The sequence below is a fragment of the Gorilla gorilla genome, chromosome 16, assembly GCF_029281585.2.
Source record: "Gorilla gorilla gorilla isolate KB3781 chromosome 16, NHGRI_mGorGor1-v2.1_pri, whole genome shotgun sequence".
Lineage (NCBI taxonomy): Eukaryota > Metazoa > Chordata > Mammalia > Primates > Hominidae > Gorilla > Gorilla gorilla.
Genome location: NC_073240.2, coordinates 71,769,990 through 71,787,565, shown reverse-complemented (window position 1 = coordinate 71,787,565; position 17,576 = coordinate 71,769,990). Strand labels below are relative to the sequence as shown.

At 36.4% G+C, this 17,576-nt stretch overlaps 1 protein-coding gene across 4 annotated transcripts in view; it reads right to left on the bottom strand.

Moving 5' to 3' along the window:
• Positions 1-17,576, bottom strand: part of LRRC49 (leucine rich repeat containing 49) — a 198,132-nt gene that overhangs the window by 104,860 nt on the left and 75,696 nt on the right. For all 4 annotated transcript variants that reach the window (XM_063698671.1, XM_031002242.3, XM_055363653.2 and 1 more), the window contains one exon: positions 8,467-8,528. In XM_063698671.1, the coding sequence (XP_063554741.1) occupies positions 8,467-8,528 (62 nt within the window). The remainder of the gene's footprint in view (positions 1-8,466; positions 8,529-17,576) is intronic.

Sequence of the window (17,576 nt, the reverse complement as noted above, 5' to 3'; positions counted from 1 at the left end):
AAAGCCACGTTCGTCTCGGCTTTCTGCCTGAGGGTACTTACAGATCATAGCACAGGGAAGTGGAGCTAGAGACAGAACAGAGGTCTCACTGGGTAGATCAAATAGAAGTCAGAATTTGGGTCTGTTGAGGCTACTGGAATTTGGGTGAAGAGGAATGGAGAGGAGGGAACCTTGTAGAGAAGGAACTCCAGAAGTCTGCATAGGGGTCTCTTGAGTATTTGGCTAAATATTAGGATGTGGGTACACAGGGTATAATTCCACAAAGCCTAGCAAAATATAACTATTGAGGGGCTGTGAGATGAAGAGTATCTATGGGTCACATGGAACTGGGAGACATTGCAATTCCAACCAAATAGAGTGAAGAGACCTCAATGAATACCCAGATTATATATCTGAAGTCCAAGAACAGCCATGCCTTAGGTGTGAGGCGACTCTGTGTCAAGAAACAATGTGAATATTTTCATGTTTCTGCATGGTAATGGCCTTCTGAGCAAAGAAAATTGGCACTTTGATTAAAGGGTGACTGAATAGATAGAAATGATAAGAGCAATATGGACATTTAGGCCGGGCGCAGTGGCTCACGCCTGTAATCACAGCACGTTGGGAGGCCAAGGCAGGCAGATCATCTGAGGTCAGGAGTTTGAGACCAGCATGGCCAACATGGTAAAACCCTGACTCCACTAAAAGTAAAAAAATAAGTCGAGCATGGTGGCACACACCTGCAGTCCCAGCTACTCGGGAGGCTGAGGCAGGAGAATTGCTTGAACCCTGGAGGCGGAGGTTGCGGTGAACAGAGATCGCGCCAGTGCACTACAGCCTGGGCGACAGCAGTGAGACTGGGTCTCAAAGAAAAAAAAAGAGTAATATGGAAATTTATCTCTAAGAACTATGTGTTTACATTTCAAAGGGTATAAAAAATGTGGAGCCATTTGTTTATATTCCAAAAGATTATTGGCCAAAACACCTTTGACTTTTCTCTTCAGAGAGGATTTGTTTACATTAGGAAGACAAGGTCTCAGTTTCTCTCTGTGTTCTCTCTTTCCGTCCTGGAGGGGAGAAGGTGCAGTTATGTAAGCAGCTTCTATATAAGCTTCAAGACTAATAATTTGGGGTTTCTCTCATGTACTAGAGGCCCCTCCTCATACATGCAGGTGACATCTGCATTTATCACAGCACCATGGGAAAAAAATGGAGCATGGGAAACTAATACAAGATATTCTGCAGGTAAATAACCAGTCTGCCTCGGATACACAAATCTTATGTTTACTGTCGTAACAAAAAAAATATGGATGTGTTACAGTAAGTAGCTAGCCAGGCTCCAGTGGGGCTGGAGAGGGCTCCCCAGCAACCAGGAATGTCAGGCGACCCTCAGGTGATGGTCAGGCAGTTGTTACACTGTTTCTCTAAAATAAGAATTGGTTGCAGCAGGTACCAGGGAAAGGCAGTCTCCCAATAGATAGAAAAAAACCTGAAACTGATACTCAGTAGTTTCCCAATAAGATCCACTGATAATTAGTGGCTTCGCACTGGAGTTGGGCAAGTGGGCTCAAGCATGCGCATTAAGAGGCAAAATGTTAGAGTTTAACTGGTATATGACCTTCTAGGAACAGTTGACTGGTAAGGGAAGAATGCCTCAAGTGAGCATGTGTGCAACTCCAGTAAACACACTGTGCATGCGGCCTCTCCCAAATGCCGGCAGGCCATTGCACATATGGACAGCCCACTGCAAGGGAAGAATCAGGGGAGAAGGGATGCAAGACCTGGGAAGTATGCCAACGTATAAAACTCTAAATCAAAGGCCAAACTGGGCACTTGATCTCTCAAGTTGCCCACTTGGCCCTCTTCCAAGTGTAATTTACTCCCTTCCATTCCTGCCCTAAAGCTTTTTAATAAACTTTCACTCCTGCTCTAAAACTTGCCTTGGTCTCTCCTTTTGCCTTATGCCCCTCAGTCAAATTCTTTCTTCTGAGGAGGCAAGAATTGAGGTTGCTGCAGACCCATACAGATTTGCCGCTGGTAACAGATATGAAAATATACTACTCTAGTTCTATAATAAGTATCACTTTAGATCTTCCTTAAAAAAAAAAAAACTAAACTAAAAATAAACCTCAACAGGATCAACCTGATTCTCTACTAGCTATCAAAACAAAACTCAATCATCCTTAAATCTCTCAACAGAACATCCACAATGCCCAGAATACAATCAAAACAATTGCCAGATGAGGAAGAAGCAATAAAAATTGAAACATATATTAACGAGAAAAAAAGTCACTATAACAGTACTAAAGATGACACAAATGTTGGAATTAGTAGATAAGAACTTTAAAACAGCTATTTATATAGATTTTTAAAATCTATACAATCATGTAGATATTTTTGCTTCTGACAGAGGGCTATCTTACCTTTTCATAAATGAGTTAGGAAACAGCTGAAGCAAGATCTCTGTTTTTCTCCCCCCACTTCGAGTTGTCCCGCCTTTCTGGACCAAACCAATGTATTTCTTAAATGTATTTGATTGATGTCTCGTGCCTCCCTAAAATGTATAAAACCAAGCTGCACCCCGACCACCTTGTGCACACGTTCTTGGGACGTCCTGAGGGCTGTGTCATGGTCCATGGTCACTCACATTTGGCTTAGAATAAATCTCTTCAAATATTTTACAGAGTTTGACTCTCTTCATTGATACTACCTCAAATCCCTTTTGGAAGTATTTCTATAATATAAGTACAAGAAATGCACTAGGGGAAACTAGTTATATATCTTGTTTGTTTCTAAGTGGATTTTGAATTTAATATACTTACACTTTGTTTCCGAATATTCTTTGAATTTTCATGCCTTTGTAAAACAAAATACAAAGGAAATCATAAAACGTATGTTGGTCTCAGTTTATCATACTTGTTTGTTTCTGAACACCACCCAGTATGTAATCATGAGTAATTAATTTTAAGGCCCTTATGCACCAAAATTTTTCCTGCAACTTTTAGAACCTTCACATGAATAAAATCCAGAGGGACCTTAGGTACATCAGTGTTTTCAAAACTGCTAACTCACTGCTATGAATAGCTATCAGCCTCTCAAATATGTATGTGTGAACTCAGACTGACACAAGGTATGCAAGCAGCCTGCTCCCAGGCCTTAGTTTAATTTTAGTTCCAGAAGCCTTCTTTTTAGAAAAACTCTCTCTCTCGCTTACACACACACACACACACACACACACATGCAAATAACCTTTACAGTAATAAAAATGGAGGCTTACAATTATAGAAGAATATCTGGAAAATTTCCTGTGAGTTTGCAATCATATATATATTTATAAGTTGGTTGAGAAGGTACAGGTAAAAAACCCTCCAACTGACTCATAATGTCCATTAAAGAAAGGCAATCTTTTAATAGAAAACGATTACAATTTTGCAAAGATTAATTTCAACAACATTTTATAAAATGAAGTTGGAGAGCATACACGGTAGCACTCTCCACTTTATAATGTTATAAATAAAATCCATGAGAGTATCTGTATGTATTTTTGTACTTACCGCATTAATGCTTTAAATGGTTATAGATGCTGATATGAGGATAATAAAAGAAGCTATGTAATAATAATTTAAAAAGTGACTGCTATCCATTAGATTTTTTTGCTTTTTGCTGCTTCAAAGGTAATGCAAAAGGAATACAACAAACGTAATAGAGGGTCCCCAGTTTCCCCATTACGTTGTACATTGGCCCCCTTTTCTTTTTTTCTTTTCTTTTTTTTTTTTTTTTTTTTTTTTACTGTCTACTACCCCTGCCCCATGAACTATGACTCTTCAGTAAATTGCAAGGCTTGTGGAAAATCGTCCTCAGAAACTATCATTCTATAACATTTTAGAATAATTTTTGCTTTTGATCTCTAAAAGGAAAAACAGCACTTTAATAAAGTAGTATTGAAATAAGATATACAATGAAAAACCATAGAAAAATTATTTTAGTATAAGTGCTGTGTTTCAAATAAAATAAATTTAGACCCAATAATTACATGAGCCCTGAGGATGATCAAACAAATTGATCTTACCTCAAAGTCTATTTTTCTGAAGCGGTAGAACATATCTATCATTAGTTGTGAATATCTATTTTCACCTATTTTCTGACTAAAAGAATTCAAAAGCTGGAGCTAGGCTTTACAGTCAGATCTACTAAGGCACTATATGCCACCTTACTATACTCAGAGGGGTTTACTCACAAAGAAGGAATAAAGCAGCATGGATGAAAACAAATGCCCCTATTTTTAAATCTTGTTTTTGTGGGTCCTCCTTACATTATGCCCATCACATTTAGAAAAATGCAATTAAATGTTTGTCTGAAGGCGAATCACGTGTCAACCATTTGGTAAACCCCTCAAGAGGAGTTCAGTAGATAAATGGGTACCGATAATGAAATTTCCTTGACAAGCATGTAGTCATTTCTCAAATTTAAAACTTAGCAGATGGTCAGAAAAGATCTGTCAATAGTTGATTTCCTCTGTTTAACTCAGTAAGAAGATTTGCATATCATTGGTTATCTGCTAACAAAGGAAAAGTAAAGGCATTCTAACAGTATGCTGCATACTAGAACTAAGGGAAATGATTTTCCTTCAGGCCAAAATAATGTAAGTGACACTTGCAATCCTGGAAGGCACAAGAATAAAATCTTGTATCTCAACTACAGGAATACTATCTAACAACCTGAGCTCATAAAAAATATCCATATAGGCCGGCGCAGTGGCTCACGCCTGTAATCCCAGCACTTTGGGAGGCCAAGGCGGGAGGATCACGAGGTCAGGAGATCGAAACCATCCTGGCTAACACAGTGAAACACCGTCTCTACTAAAAATACAAAAAAAAAAAATTAGCCAGGCATGGTGGCGGGCGCCTGTAGTCCCAACTACTCAGGAGGCTGAGGCAGGAGAATGGCATGAACCCAGGAGGCGGAGCTTGCAGTGAGCTGAGATTGCGCTACTGCGCTCCAGCCTGGGCGACAGAGCGAGACTCCGTCTCAAAAAAAAAAAAAAAAATCCATATATTCTGAAGGTCAGTGAAACAATTTCCTCCTTAAAATACCAACTAGTACTAAATTAGACAACTGCAGGGCAGTTTAAGTTTTCCTAAATAGAAATAGATTCTTTTCTAGAAATATAATTGATATAGGGTGACTTATCAAGTTGAAATATAACTTGAGAAAAATGCAAGGAGAATGATTTCCTGATAAAGGTAAAATTATAAACCATTTTCAGTAAAATTTTGAAAATAGCCTGGAGGATTATCTTGTCTTAGAGAATAGTGATGAAGGAAAAGTCACACCCCAAAGCGTGTGCTTCAGTGACTTTTAACCATACTATATGTACTAACATATGTACTAACAAAGGTCATTAGAGAACTTAAAACAGCATTCCTTCCTAAAAAAAAAAAAAAGAAACCTAGTTTAAAATTTTCAGTGATATCATAAAGAAAAAGCTGAGTCCAAATAACATTGCCTTACTAAAGTAAGAAAAGAGGTATGAGAGGTCATCCCGGCAGAGAAGACTATTTTATCAGTGACGTAGGTTAGAAATTCCAATGCAAAGTGACAATAAAAAGCAACATTATTTTTGTCAGTTTTATTGTTTTTAAATGTCTTACAGACAACGCACGTCCTTATTGTCTGTACCCTGGGACACACCACACCCACCACCCTAACCCTGATATACCCCACTGCATAAATAAAATTTTAGTTTCTCTAGAAACTATGGGCAAGATCCTTACTGACAAATCAGTAAATTAACCTGGAAGCCCAAAACAACTGCCAAGAGAACTTTGATTTGCTTATGGCTTTAAACCTCACAGGTCCACACATTAAACACAGACTAAATGACCTAGTAATAACATAAAAATGGACACACCAAAAAGAGTTCTTAGATCACACAGAAAAATATTTCTGTTTGAGGAATTAAGTTCTCCTTATAAATCTTTTCAATACAACTAGTAATACCTGTACTAAGAACACATACATGCTAGATGCTGAAGAGGCTGTAGTAAGCAGTACAGACATATTCCTCTGCCTTTGTCAAGTTTACAGTCTAACAGAAGGGACAATATAAAATGAAAGTACAATAAACTCTAACACTGCAATAATAGTGGAAATATAAGAAGCTATTAATGCATGTAGCAAGATCTCACAGAATTTTTCAAATTTTTTCATCTAACCCATAGTAAGAAACATATTTACATTGTAACCCAGTTTCCATGTTGTCTATAGTAAAATAACATACACACATATGCATAGACATATCCATATATAATTAAAACTGGAAAATTTTTATGCAACAGTGTATGCTTTTAAAATGTGTGACAGACTCTGATATTTTCCATTCCATTTTAATTTGTCTGGTTTTAAATCACTAAATTGATCTTAGGATCCCTATATGGGTTTTGACCTGAAGTTTGAATAACACAGATCACTGGTATTTTTAAGTCAGCTGCATTTTTTAAATAAAGGTACAAATTCCTGAGCCCTACCTAAAACTACTGAATTAGAGTCCATGGAAGATAGGTCCCAGAAAGCTGGCACTGTAAAACCTGGCAACTCTATTATGCCAGGATATAGAAGAACAATTGTGCCCTGAATATATACTGTAGCTATCACTACAGGTTATCTGACAGCCCAGCTATCTGAGATATCTGTATCTTGAGTAAAGTTCACAGAAATGTTTTCAAAGTTGTTCTCTCTGATTTTTCCCTCCTCAGACCCAATATATTCGCTATATCACCTCCTGGACCACAAGCATCAACAAAAACAGAGCAGGAAATGTACTGTGCCTCAAAAGCAGATCCGCTGGAAACACTAGAGGAAGGTATACTGTGAAAGCTATATAAAAACACAGAGAAAGCAATCACAGAGAGAATAAAAGCCTCAAAATTGTCAGCTGACTTCTATCTTTATTTTCTTGAGAAATCACACTTTTTAAAGTAAGTTGTAAATATTAATCTCATTAATCTTAACTTTGTTTTGCTGGGTGAGCAGAACTCCTTTCCAGGTTGGGAAGAAAACTTCCCAGATATAGGCAACCAAAACCAACTTCCTACAGAGCTAGGAATTTAGGAGTTTAGAAATTCAGATATCCTGGGGACCTGGGAACATCATAACCCCTATATAACCAAATTTATATCTCTCTTTAAATTACTCCCCATAAACAAGAACCAAAAGAAGTAATGAGTTCCACCACAGGTTGGGGGAATCTAAAAGTTTGTATCTTAAACAGAGAATATTTCGCATATTGTAAAAATGAGACACTATCTTCTCTAAAGAGTTGTTAATGATTTTTAGGAAGAAATTCCCCTAAAAAAAATGAGTGACCCTTCCATTGCCATTGAAAAGAAATTCTACCTCCCCAACAAGATAGAATAATGGCACCTGGAATGTTGCATTCAAAATATACTAAGAGGAATATGAAAAGTCTATCAAAAAAACTTTAATATTTTTTCCCACAGAAGAGAAAAAAGAGAAAGAGTATTTTCTTCAAAATAATGTCTATTTGCAAAGCTCACTGTCTTCAGATAATTTCTGTCTTTTAGAGACATAGTACAGGATGATTGGGTTAAAACAAGTCTGATGGCAGACATGCAAAAAACATGCCAACAGACAACACACAAAAATTAAACTAGTTTTTAATACAGAAGCATAGACCTGGAGTTCAGAAAAAGATATGCTCTAAATCTTTTTATATATATTTTTTACCCTCTTATAAAAGCAGATTCAAAGAACAGCTTTGAAGTGAAACTAAAGAACTGAGGGCATTAAAAAGCCCAGTTCAAACTAAGTGGCTCCTGGGAAGGAGGAGAAGGAAAGAATTAGGGAAAAAGTAGGGGCCCTTTTGCATTGAAAAGTCTTACTGTTCGTCTCAGCTCCAATTCTAAATGAGACATCATCACAATATAAAGGATAATATGCTTCAAATAGTTAGAAAACTAAATTTATACATTTCTATATTCTAATCCACTGTCTCTTAGCAGCATTAATTCTAAGTAGAGATACTAAGTTAGAAGGCAATTTGGCCTAATTAGCAAGTGGCTCAGTGACAAATATAGCCTGCTGTATTAAAATTGCTTAGTAGCTATACAAATTGTAGCTGACAATTTATGAAAGAAATTCTAACTCAACTGACCAGTGCCGTGAATGTCAAACAAAGGACAGCAAAATATACATTGAAATTTCTATGTACTCATGTTTTACAAAAGAGCACCTCTAAAGCATAATTAAATCAAAAGCACATGCTATATTAATTTCATCATGTTAGCATTACAGGCAAGAATACACACAAGAGCTTTGCTTTTCCACAGAGAACTTTGTCTTATCATTTTCTAATTTAAAATCTTCCATGCTAGTAAAATTCTCCAAGGTATTTACAATCTTAATCTAAAGCACTAGAACTCACACAATCAAGTTATAATGAATGACAACTTGGGAGTTTCCACTTACCTAGATATATTGTTGAAGCTGAGAAAGAGATGTTGGAGGCAGGGCAAATTATCCACATCTCTCTGGAAGAAAACAGACAGCAAAACTTAATCAGATGAAAGAAAAAAAAATTATAAATGTCTTCTTGCTAAGCTATTGAAATATATAATCATTTCTATTTACTGCAACATTGCTACATCACTGATTTCTACTGGACAGTGAGCTCCATTCTCCTCCACTGCAGATTAAATGGGAGGGTTTCAGTACATCCGCAGAACAAGCTGCACCACTCGCAAGGTAAAAAGCACTGAGGAGACAGGGAGAGATGCTGCCGCTAGCCTCTTTAAGCATGCTTTTGGGAAAGATGCCAAAATACTACTTCAGCACTTCAACTGTAGCACAAATACAGTATGATCAAACATTTGTTAAAAATCACTGTTAAAAAGAAGCCATTCAAAAGCTTTAACATTTAAATTTATACAATTAGCTTTCTAAACAATAGTGAGAATTTTAAAGCTATTTAACTCACTGGTCTCAAAACCTTGGAAATAAACCATCAGTTACAAATGAACCAATACACTAATGATTCCCCCATAAAACTAAAAGCAAATCATGGTAAGTGTCACTGAAGGGTACTGTAAGGGCAATTTCTCATCTAAGCTCATATCAGAGGTTCTTACAATAGGAAATCTACCCTATTATATTTATGCACACCACCCCAAAAACATACCACTGCTGTTTAAATACAGTTAACCTTAACAAATATTGGATTGCTTAGGACCAAATTATTTAAAAAAAAAAAAACAACAAAAAATAAAGTAAAAGCTACCTAATTCATTTCATGAAAAGACATAAACCTTCTGAAAAGATTTATATATAATGGAGTAACACAATCTTACAGACGCTTAGTAGTTACCAAGTCTACAACTTTATTATTCACCTAGAAAAGTGACCAATCGAGGTTACTACAGGGGGAGAATAAGGGTGTGGTGGGAAGGTGGCCCAGGAGTACATACAGTCAGTCCCTAGAGGCTGAGACAGGGAAAGATTCCAGTATCCTGACTTCCAGTGCTCTGATCCTCAAAGTGTTACATACTGCCATGTCTCATATAAAATGTTTTTCGTTTTTAAGGGCAGTATCATTTGCAGTAATTCTCAGTTATATTAATTTGAATAATACAAAAATAAGTATATTTTATATGTTATTGTGACCAATATTTAATCCTAAATCAAAACTTGTTTTACGGTTTCCATAAATCATCGTCTTTCTTCCTCCCTCCTTTTCTTCCCTCCATCTGAAAACTACCATTTCTAAGACCCGAGTAAGAGTTTAGGCAAGTGCATTAAAATTATTGACAAACCTAGCTTTTCCCAAAATGCTGTATTTATTTTTTTAAAGTTTGTTATTCAAAGAAAATATAAAAGTGATAGAATTAGGACAGAACCACTTTTTAATGGTTTTTCAGAGAGCAAAGGAAAAATGAAGCTGCCTTGTTTTTCTACCTACCCTATGTACTATTCTCCAAACTTCTCTCAACCCTTTAGACCCTAAACAGTGTAAAATCAATACAATAGCCCATGATCAATACACTGGCTATGTATACCATTCGTTTGACATTACCATTCTCAGGCCCACTCCCAAGAAGCCTATTCCACAGATGTGAGATAATGATTTTTAGAGCTTTTCATGGCCAAGGAGTTAAGTCTGTGGAAACAGCAGGGCAGCCAAATTTCCCTCAGTAGGTGATGTACTTCATATGTTGGCAAACTTTTAAAATCATCTCTTTCAGCTACTTCTCTCTGATATTCCCATAAATGGAGGAGGAGTGATAGACTAGTGGTAGGGTTCATTTCACTCCAGGGCCCTAGTTTCCAAAGGAAATGGCAGCCTGCTGCCTATCTGGTCTCTAGAAACATGAAGTCATAGCCAGACTGAAAACCCTCTCTGTATTCCTGGGGAAATCTCTTCTCCCAGATTCTTCCTGGAATCTACCTGAGATATTTCTGGGCACAATCATTGTTACTGGCACTCACCCTGGAGAAACTGAGAGGTAGCAGCCTTTAAAAATACATTTTAAATCCTTTGAATCAAGGCATCTCATTTAAAAAATACATTTGCCCCTTTGAGCTCCAGCATGCCATCTTCAGAGATTATAAACACCTTCTAAGACATAACTTTTTTCAATAAAAATAGAAAACTCAAATTCCATCAGGATATAATTTGTGAGAAAAAGTTTTTTAAGTTTATTTGACAAAATTATAATATTATAATTATTTAATCTTTGTTTATGAGACAAAATTTTACAAGTCTTTATCAAATTTTTAAAATCATTAAATGTCATTGCCTAGTAATCAAAAATATAAAAATATTCACAAGTTGAAACACTAAAATGCAGAATTCAATTCTATATATCCTCATAATCACTTACATAGATACCCTTTCCAGAACTTTAAAAAGCAAATAATTATACACAATCATTTTTCGTTGTTCCAAATTTCATTTCTGTAAGAAAATGTTAACTTTTCTCCAATTTTTTAGCAATTCTGTGATATACTTTTGTAACAAAATTCTAGCATTATAATAGACAAAAAGAAAACACCGTATTTACCATATCAATTATCTATGCATGCATTATTTACAGAAGAAAGACCTGTTAAAAACTACTAGGGGATGGCTCCTCTAATATAAGAGAGTAAACAAAAGATGGGATATATATAAGATTCAGGGAGTACAATTCATCATCTAGGAGAGGCAAAGAGAAATCCAAGGATGAAATCTGTATAGCAGGGCTAAATGCAAGCAGACTTCATTAGACAGGGGACAGGAGGCTCTAGAAGGGTATCTCCAAGAGGTAAAAATGAAACATAGATCACCTGAAGTCTTTGCCTATAGAGAAAGGAATTTTAGGGTTTTGTTGGAGAGTTTGGACATTAATGATAGTTAAACAAGCCCTAAATTGAGACAGCTATTAATCTCAGGGAAAACAAAAGTTTAACATCATGGTCCAAGACTCACTTTGAAAACCTCACCTTGCTTTGTCAACCATCCTAATCTATTCTATCATAAATGTATCCATTTTCATTAAGCCCCTGCATTGAAAGACCCACCCTAAACCAGAACCCCAAAAAATTTCAAACTAAATCTCCTGTCTCTGCCTTTGAAGATACAGCCAAGGCTATGTCAAGGCAGTGTGCTTTTACTTGCCAGTAGTAATTTCTCCTTTGCTTTATCAACTAGTCATTCTGGCGGTACTCTGCAGGAGGCAGCACTCAACAATCTGCTTACCTAAAAATTATTTTGGAATGACAGGGAAAGTGGAAATGGGGGTTAGGGATAATGTAAGAAAGGTAAATTCTCATCTATTTAAGAAAAAGTATTTATTTTACTGTCAAGCATTAAATACCCCTAACATATCTTTTCTGGAGGTAACTATTTCAGCATCAGAGAAACTATAACAAAGCAGCCAGAATGTTAACATACCTAAGATGAGAGGAAAAAAAATGAAATAAAATGTTTACATGTAGGGGAATATTTATAGCTCGTTATTAATTTCCTCATTATCTTAAATTTATTATTTTTAATAAAACATAATACTGAAAATAATATTCAAAACATTTTTTGAACTAAAATTCAAAACTATTTTATGTATTTGGAAAATATAATCTTTTAAAAAATAGAAAAAATTATTTACCACAAGATTATTTGAGAGGATTATAATTCTTTATTTTCCAAAAAAATACTGATTTGTTTTCTGAGAAAAATGCTTGTCCTACTCTGCTCAGGCACTGTTGTCCATATCCCTAAACTGCATAAAAGAACTAAATGGCCAGGTGTGGTGGCTCGTGCCTGTAATCCCAGCACTTTGGGAGGCTGAGGTGGGTGCATCATTTGAGATCAGGAGTTCGAGACCAGCCTGACCAATGTGGTGAAACCCCATCTCTACTAAAAATACAAAAATTAGCCAGGCACGGAGGCGTGTGCCTATAGTCCCAGCTACTCGGGAGGCTGAGACGGGAGAATTGTTTGAACGAGGGAGGCGGAGGTTGCAGTTAGCCGAGATTGCGCCTCTGTACTCTAGCCTGGGCAACAGAGCAAGACTCCATCTCAAAAAAAAAAAAAAAAGAGAAAGAAAAAAGAAAAGAACTAAATGATTCAGCAATCTGATCACTTGGGGAATATCTATCACTGGAGCTATTTTTTGAGCAGCTTCCTCTAGAGGAATAAGGAAGAAGAAAGGTGAACAGATTTTGACATGCACCAAGGATTTTGACATGCAACAAGTAGGGCAAAGATGTCTATATTAAAATCATAGCTACTCTCATTTTTACTATGTAGGCTTTCATACAAAACAAGTTAGAGTAAAAATATATAGGGGTAATTATTCTAACTTTGAAAGCTGTAAACAGATTCATCCACAAAGCATCAAACAAGCTTGGAAACAAAAAACAATGAAGTATTCCTTTCTTAAAAAAAAGACTTATTAAATTAATTCCAAAATAACTACTTGTTTCACCTATCACTTTGTGACACAGACACTTATTATATGAGGACTAATAGCTGCAAGCCATCATATTAAGACTCTAATCATATATATAAATGCCAATGAAAAAAGTCCATTATTTGGCACTGTTATCCAAAGGCATTAATGGGCTTATCTGGTTTTTGTACTTGTTTACTACCCATTACACAGCAATAGATATCAGTCAATTCACCAGTCTGATTTTCTTCTACACACTGTTTTAATACCCCAGAGCAAAAACTGAAAGGGAACTTAAAACCAGACCAGTAAGAAGGCACTGATATGCTGACTAATTAGGGAAATGTCCAGTCTTTATAATCTAGGAGAGCTAGATTTAACAGCTTTGAGGAAATCAATTAAAAGCCTCAATTTCATAACCATAGGCTTTCCCTCACTGGAATTTACAGTTCAAATTTACATCACAAACATAATCTAAAAAGACCCCTCTTAAAAAATGGTACCTGGCATTCATGACCCTAACACTCCTGGCAAAACTGTCTAGAAGGACACGAATTCAACTCAGGCTTTGCAACATCCTGACTATTCCAAACTATTAAACTATAAAGAAAAAATTACCATGAGTAACAGTCAGTAGAACTTTCAGGCAACAGATGAGGAAATGCCAAAAAATTAAGAAAATATAGTAACTTGATAAAGACTGTGGAATATTTATCTTTAAATTTATAAGAGCAATGAAAAAAATTAAAAACAAGAAAAAATAAGGTACATGCATGCCTCGTTTAATCATACTTTGCAGATATTGTGCTTTTTTTTAAATTTTACAAATTGAAGGTTTGTGGCAATCCTGTATCAACCAAGTCAGTGCCATTTTTCCAACAGCATGTGCTCACTTCGTCTCTAGGTCACATTTTTGTAGTTCTCACAATATTTCAAATTTTATTATTATTATATTTGTTATGATTATCTGTGATCAGTGATCTGTGATATTACTATTGTAATTGTTTTGGGGCATCACAAACTGTGCCCATAGAAGGTTGCAAACTTAATCAACAAATGTGTGTTCTGACTGCTCCACTCACTGGCACTTCCCCCATCTCTCTCCCTCTCCTTGGTCCTACCTTTGCCTTGAGGCACAACAATATTAAAACTAGGCCAATTAATAACCCCTACAATGGTCTCTAAGTGCTCAAGTGAAAAAATGAGTTACAAGTCTCCCACTTGAAATCAAAAGCTAGAAATGGTTAAGCTTAGTGAGAAAGGCATGTTGAAAGCTGAGATAGGCTGAAAACCAGGCCTCTTTCACCAGCTAGCCAAGTTATGAATGCAAAGGAAAAGTTCTTGGAGAAAATCAAAAGTGCTACTCCAGTGGAACACACAATTAATAAATAAAAACAATAGGAAGAAAGTTTGAATGGTCTGGAAAGATCAAACCAGCCACAGTATCCTCTTAAGCCAAAGCCTAATCCAGAACAAGGCCTTAACTCTCAACAATTCTATGAAGGCTGAGAGAGATAAGGAAACTGCAGAAGAAAAGCTAGAAGCTAGCAGAGGTTGGTTCATGAGGTTTAAGGACAGAAGCCATCTCCAGAACATAAAAGTGCAAGGTGAAGTAGCAGCAAGTGCTGATGTCAAAGCTGCAGCAAGTTACCTAGATAATCCAGCTAAGATAACTGATGAAGGTGACTACCCTAAACAACAGATTTTCAGTATAGAGAAACAGCCTTCTATTGGAAGAAGATACCATCTAGGACTTTTATAGATGGAGAGGAGAAGTCAATAACTAACTTCAAAGCTTCAAAACACATGCTGACTCTCTCGTTAGGAGCTAACAAAGTTGTTGACATTAAGATGAAGCCAATGCTCCTCTGCCATTGTGAAAATCCTATGGCCCTTAAGAATTGTGCTAAATCTACTGTGCCTGTGCTCTATAAACAGAACAACAAAGTTGTATGCTGATGACAGTATATCTGTCTGCAGCATGGTTTACTGAATATTTTAAGCCCGCCATTGAGATCTGCTCAGGAAAAAATTTTCCTTTCAAAATATTACTGCTCATTAACAATGCACTTGGTCACCCAAGAGCCCAGATGGAGATGTAGGAGATTAATGTTGTTTTCATGCCTGCTAACACAACATCCATTCTGCAGTCCATGGAGCAAGGAGTAATATCGACTTTCAAGGATTATTATTTAAGATATACATTTCATAAGGCTTTAGCTGCCTTAAATAGTGATTCCTCTACTGGATCTGGGCAAAGTAGACTGAAAACTTTCTAGAAAGAATTGACCATTCTAGATGCTATTAAGAACATTCATGATTCATGGGAGGAGGTCAAAATATCAACATTAACAGGAGTTTGGAGGAAGTTGATCCCAACCCTCATGGATGACTTTGAGGGGTTCAAGACTTCAGTGAAGGAAGGAACTACAGATGTGGCAGAAAGGGCAAAAGAACTAGAACTAAAAGTGGAGCCTAAAGATGTGACTGAATCGCTGCAATCTCATGACCAAACTTGAATAGATGAGGAGTCACTTCTTACGGATGAGGAAAGAAAATAGTTTCTTAAGATGGAAACTGCTCCTGGTGAAAAGATGCTATGAACATTGCTGAAATGACAACAAACAATTTAGAATATCACATTACCTTAGTTGATAAAGCACCAGCAGGGTTTGAGAGGACGGATTTCAATTCTGAAAGAAGTCTTACTGTAAGTAAAATGCTATCAAACAGTATCTCATGCTACAGAGAAATCTTTCATGAAAAGAAGGGTGAATGAGGCAAACTTCATTTTTGTCTGAGTTTTACGCCACAGCCATCCCAACCTTCAGCAACCATCACCTTGATCTGTCAGCAGCCATTAACATCACGGCAAGACCCTCCCTCCACCAGCAAAAAGACTACAACTTGCTGAAAGATCAGATGATCATTAGCATTTTTTATTACTAAAGTATTTTTGAATTAAGGTATGTACATAGTTTTTTTAGACATAATGCTATAGCACATTTAATAGACTACAGTATAGTGTAAACATAACTTTTATATGTACTGGGAAACTAAAAACTTCATGTAACTCATTCCTACATTTATTCCTACATTTGCTTTATTGTGGTGCTCTGGAACTGAACCCACAGTATCTCTAAGGTATACCTGCATTAGAAATAAAGACATCTGGGCATTTATGAAAAAAATTCATGTAGAACTTCTACAAAGAAAAAACTACGGTCATTTTTAAAAACTCAATGGATGGACTGAAAATCAAATTAGATAAATTGAGGATAAAGTTAGTGAATTCAAAGGTAGAACCAGATAAGTGATAAGAATGAAGAAATGAAGCAGAAAGAAATAAGAATGATGAAAATTACAGAAACAAAGAATAGAACGAAAAGGTCCATACTATATCTAGTAGGTGTTTAAGAAGTAGAAAGAGATAAAATGGAAGTGCAATATTTGAAAATATAAAGACTCAGAATGTTCCCATAATAAATGAAAGATATGTGCCAGGCACGGGGGCTCATGCCTGTAATCCCAATACTTTGGGAGGCCAAGGCGGGTGGATCATTTGAGATCAGGAGTTCGAGACCAGCCTGACCAATGTGGTGAAACCCCATTTCTACTAAAAATACAAAATTAGCCAGGCATGGTAGTGCACATCTGTAATCCCAGCTACTCGGGAGGCTGAGGCAGGAGAATTACTTGAACCCAGGCGGTGGAGCTTGCAGTGAGCCAAGACTGCAATTGCACTCCAGCATAGGCAACAAGAGTGAAACTCTGTTTCAAAAATAAATAAATAAATAAAAGAAAATAAATAAATAAATAAATAAATAAATGAAAGTTATGAATCTGCAGATTTAGGAAACACAAATATTAGGTATGCTAATAAAATTACCACATTTTATTAAATCTAATATTATCTTACAACTATTTTATTCAGCACTTGGGGAAAATAAACTTAAAATTAACTTATAGTAGAATAATATATCACATAAAATTTGTGTTTATTACTGAAAGAGCTCTTTTAGACTTACTTAACCAGATTTTTTTTACTGAATATCGTTTTTATGCATACATAAAAAGTAAGTTACACAAAATAAATTTGTTGAACTTCCAGAATATCTCTACTTACTATATAGATGCGGTAGAAAGGGCAAAAGAGCTAGAACTAAAAGTGGAGCCTAAAGATGTGACTGGATCTGGTATATAGTAAGTAGACGAATAGATGGAACAGAATAGAGGGTCCAGAAAAAAGATCCATTTGATTAGTACTCGATTTCAACAAAGACAACAGTTTAATGCAGTGGGGAAAGCAAGTTTTTTTAATAAAAGATAATGAAGAAAATAGACATCCCTATGTGGGAAAAATGAACTATGATCCCCTACCTCACAGCATACACAAACTTAATTAAAAATGGATGACAGGCTGGGCATGGTGGCTCATGCCTGTAAACTCTGACACTGTAGGAGGCCAAGATGGGAGGATCACTTGAGCCCAGGTGTTTGAGACCAGCCTAGGCAACATGGCAAGACCCCATCTCTACAAAAAATAAAAAAATTAGCCAGGTGTGGTGGCATGTGCCTGTAGTCCCAGCTACATGGAAGGCTGAGGTGGGAGGATTGCTTCAGCCCAGGAGGTCAAGGCTGCAGTGTGCTATG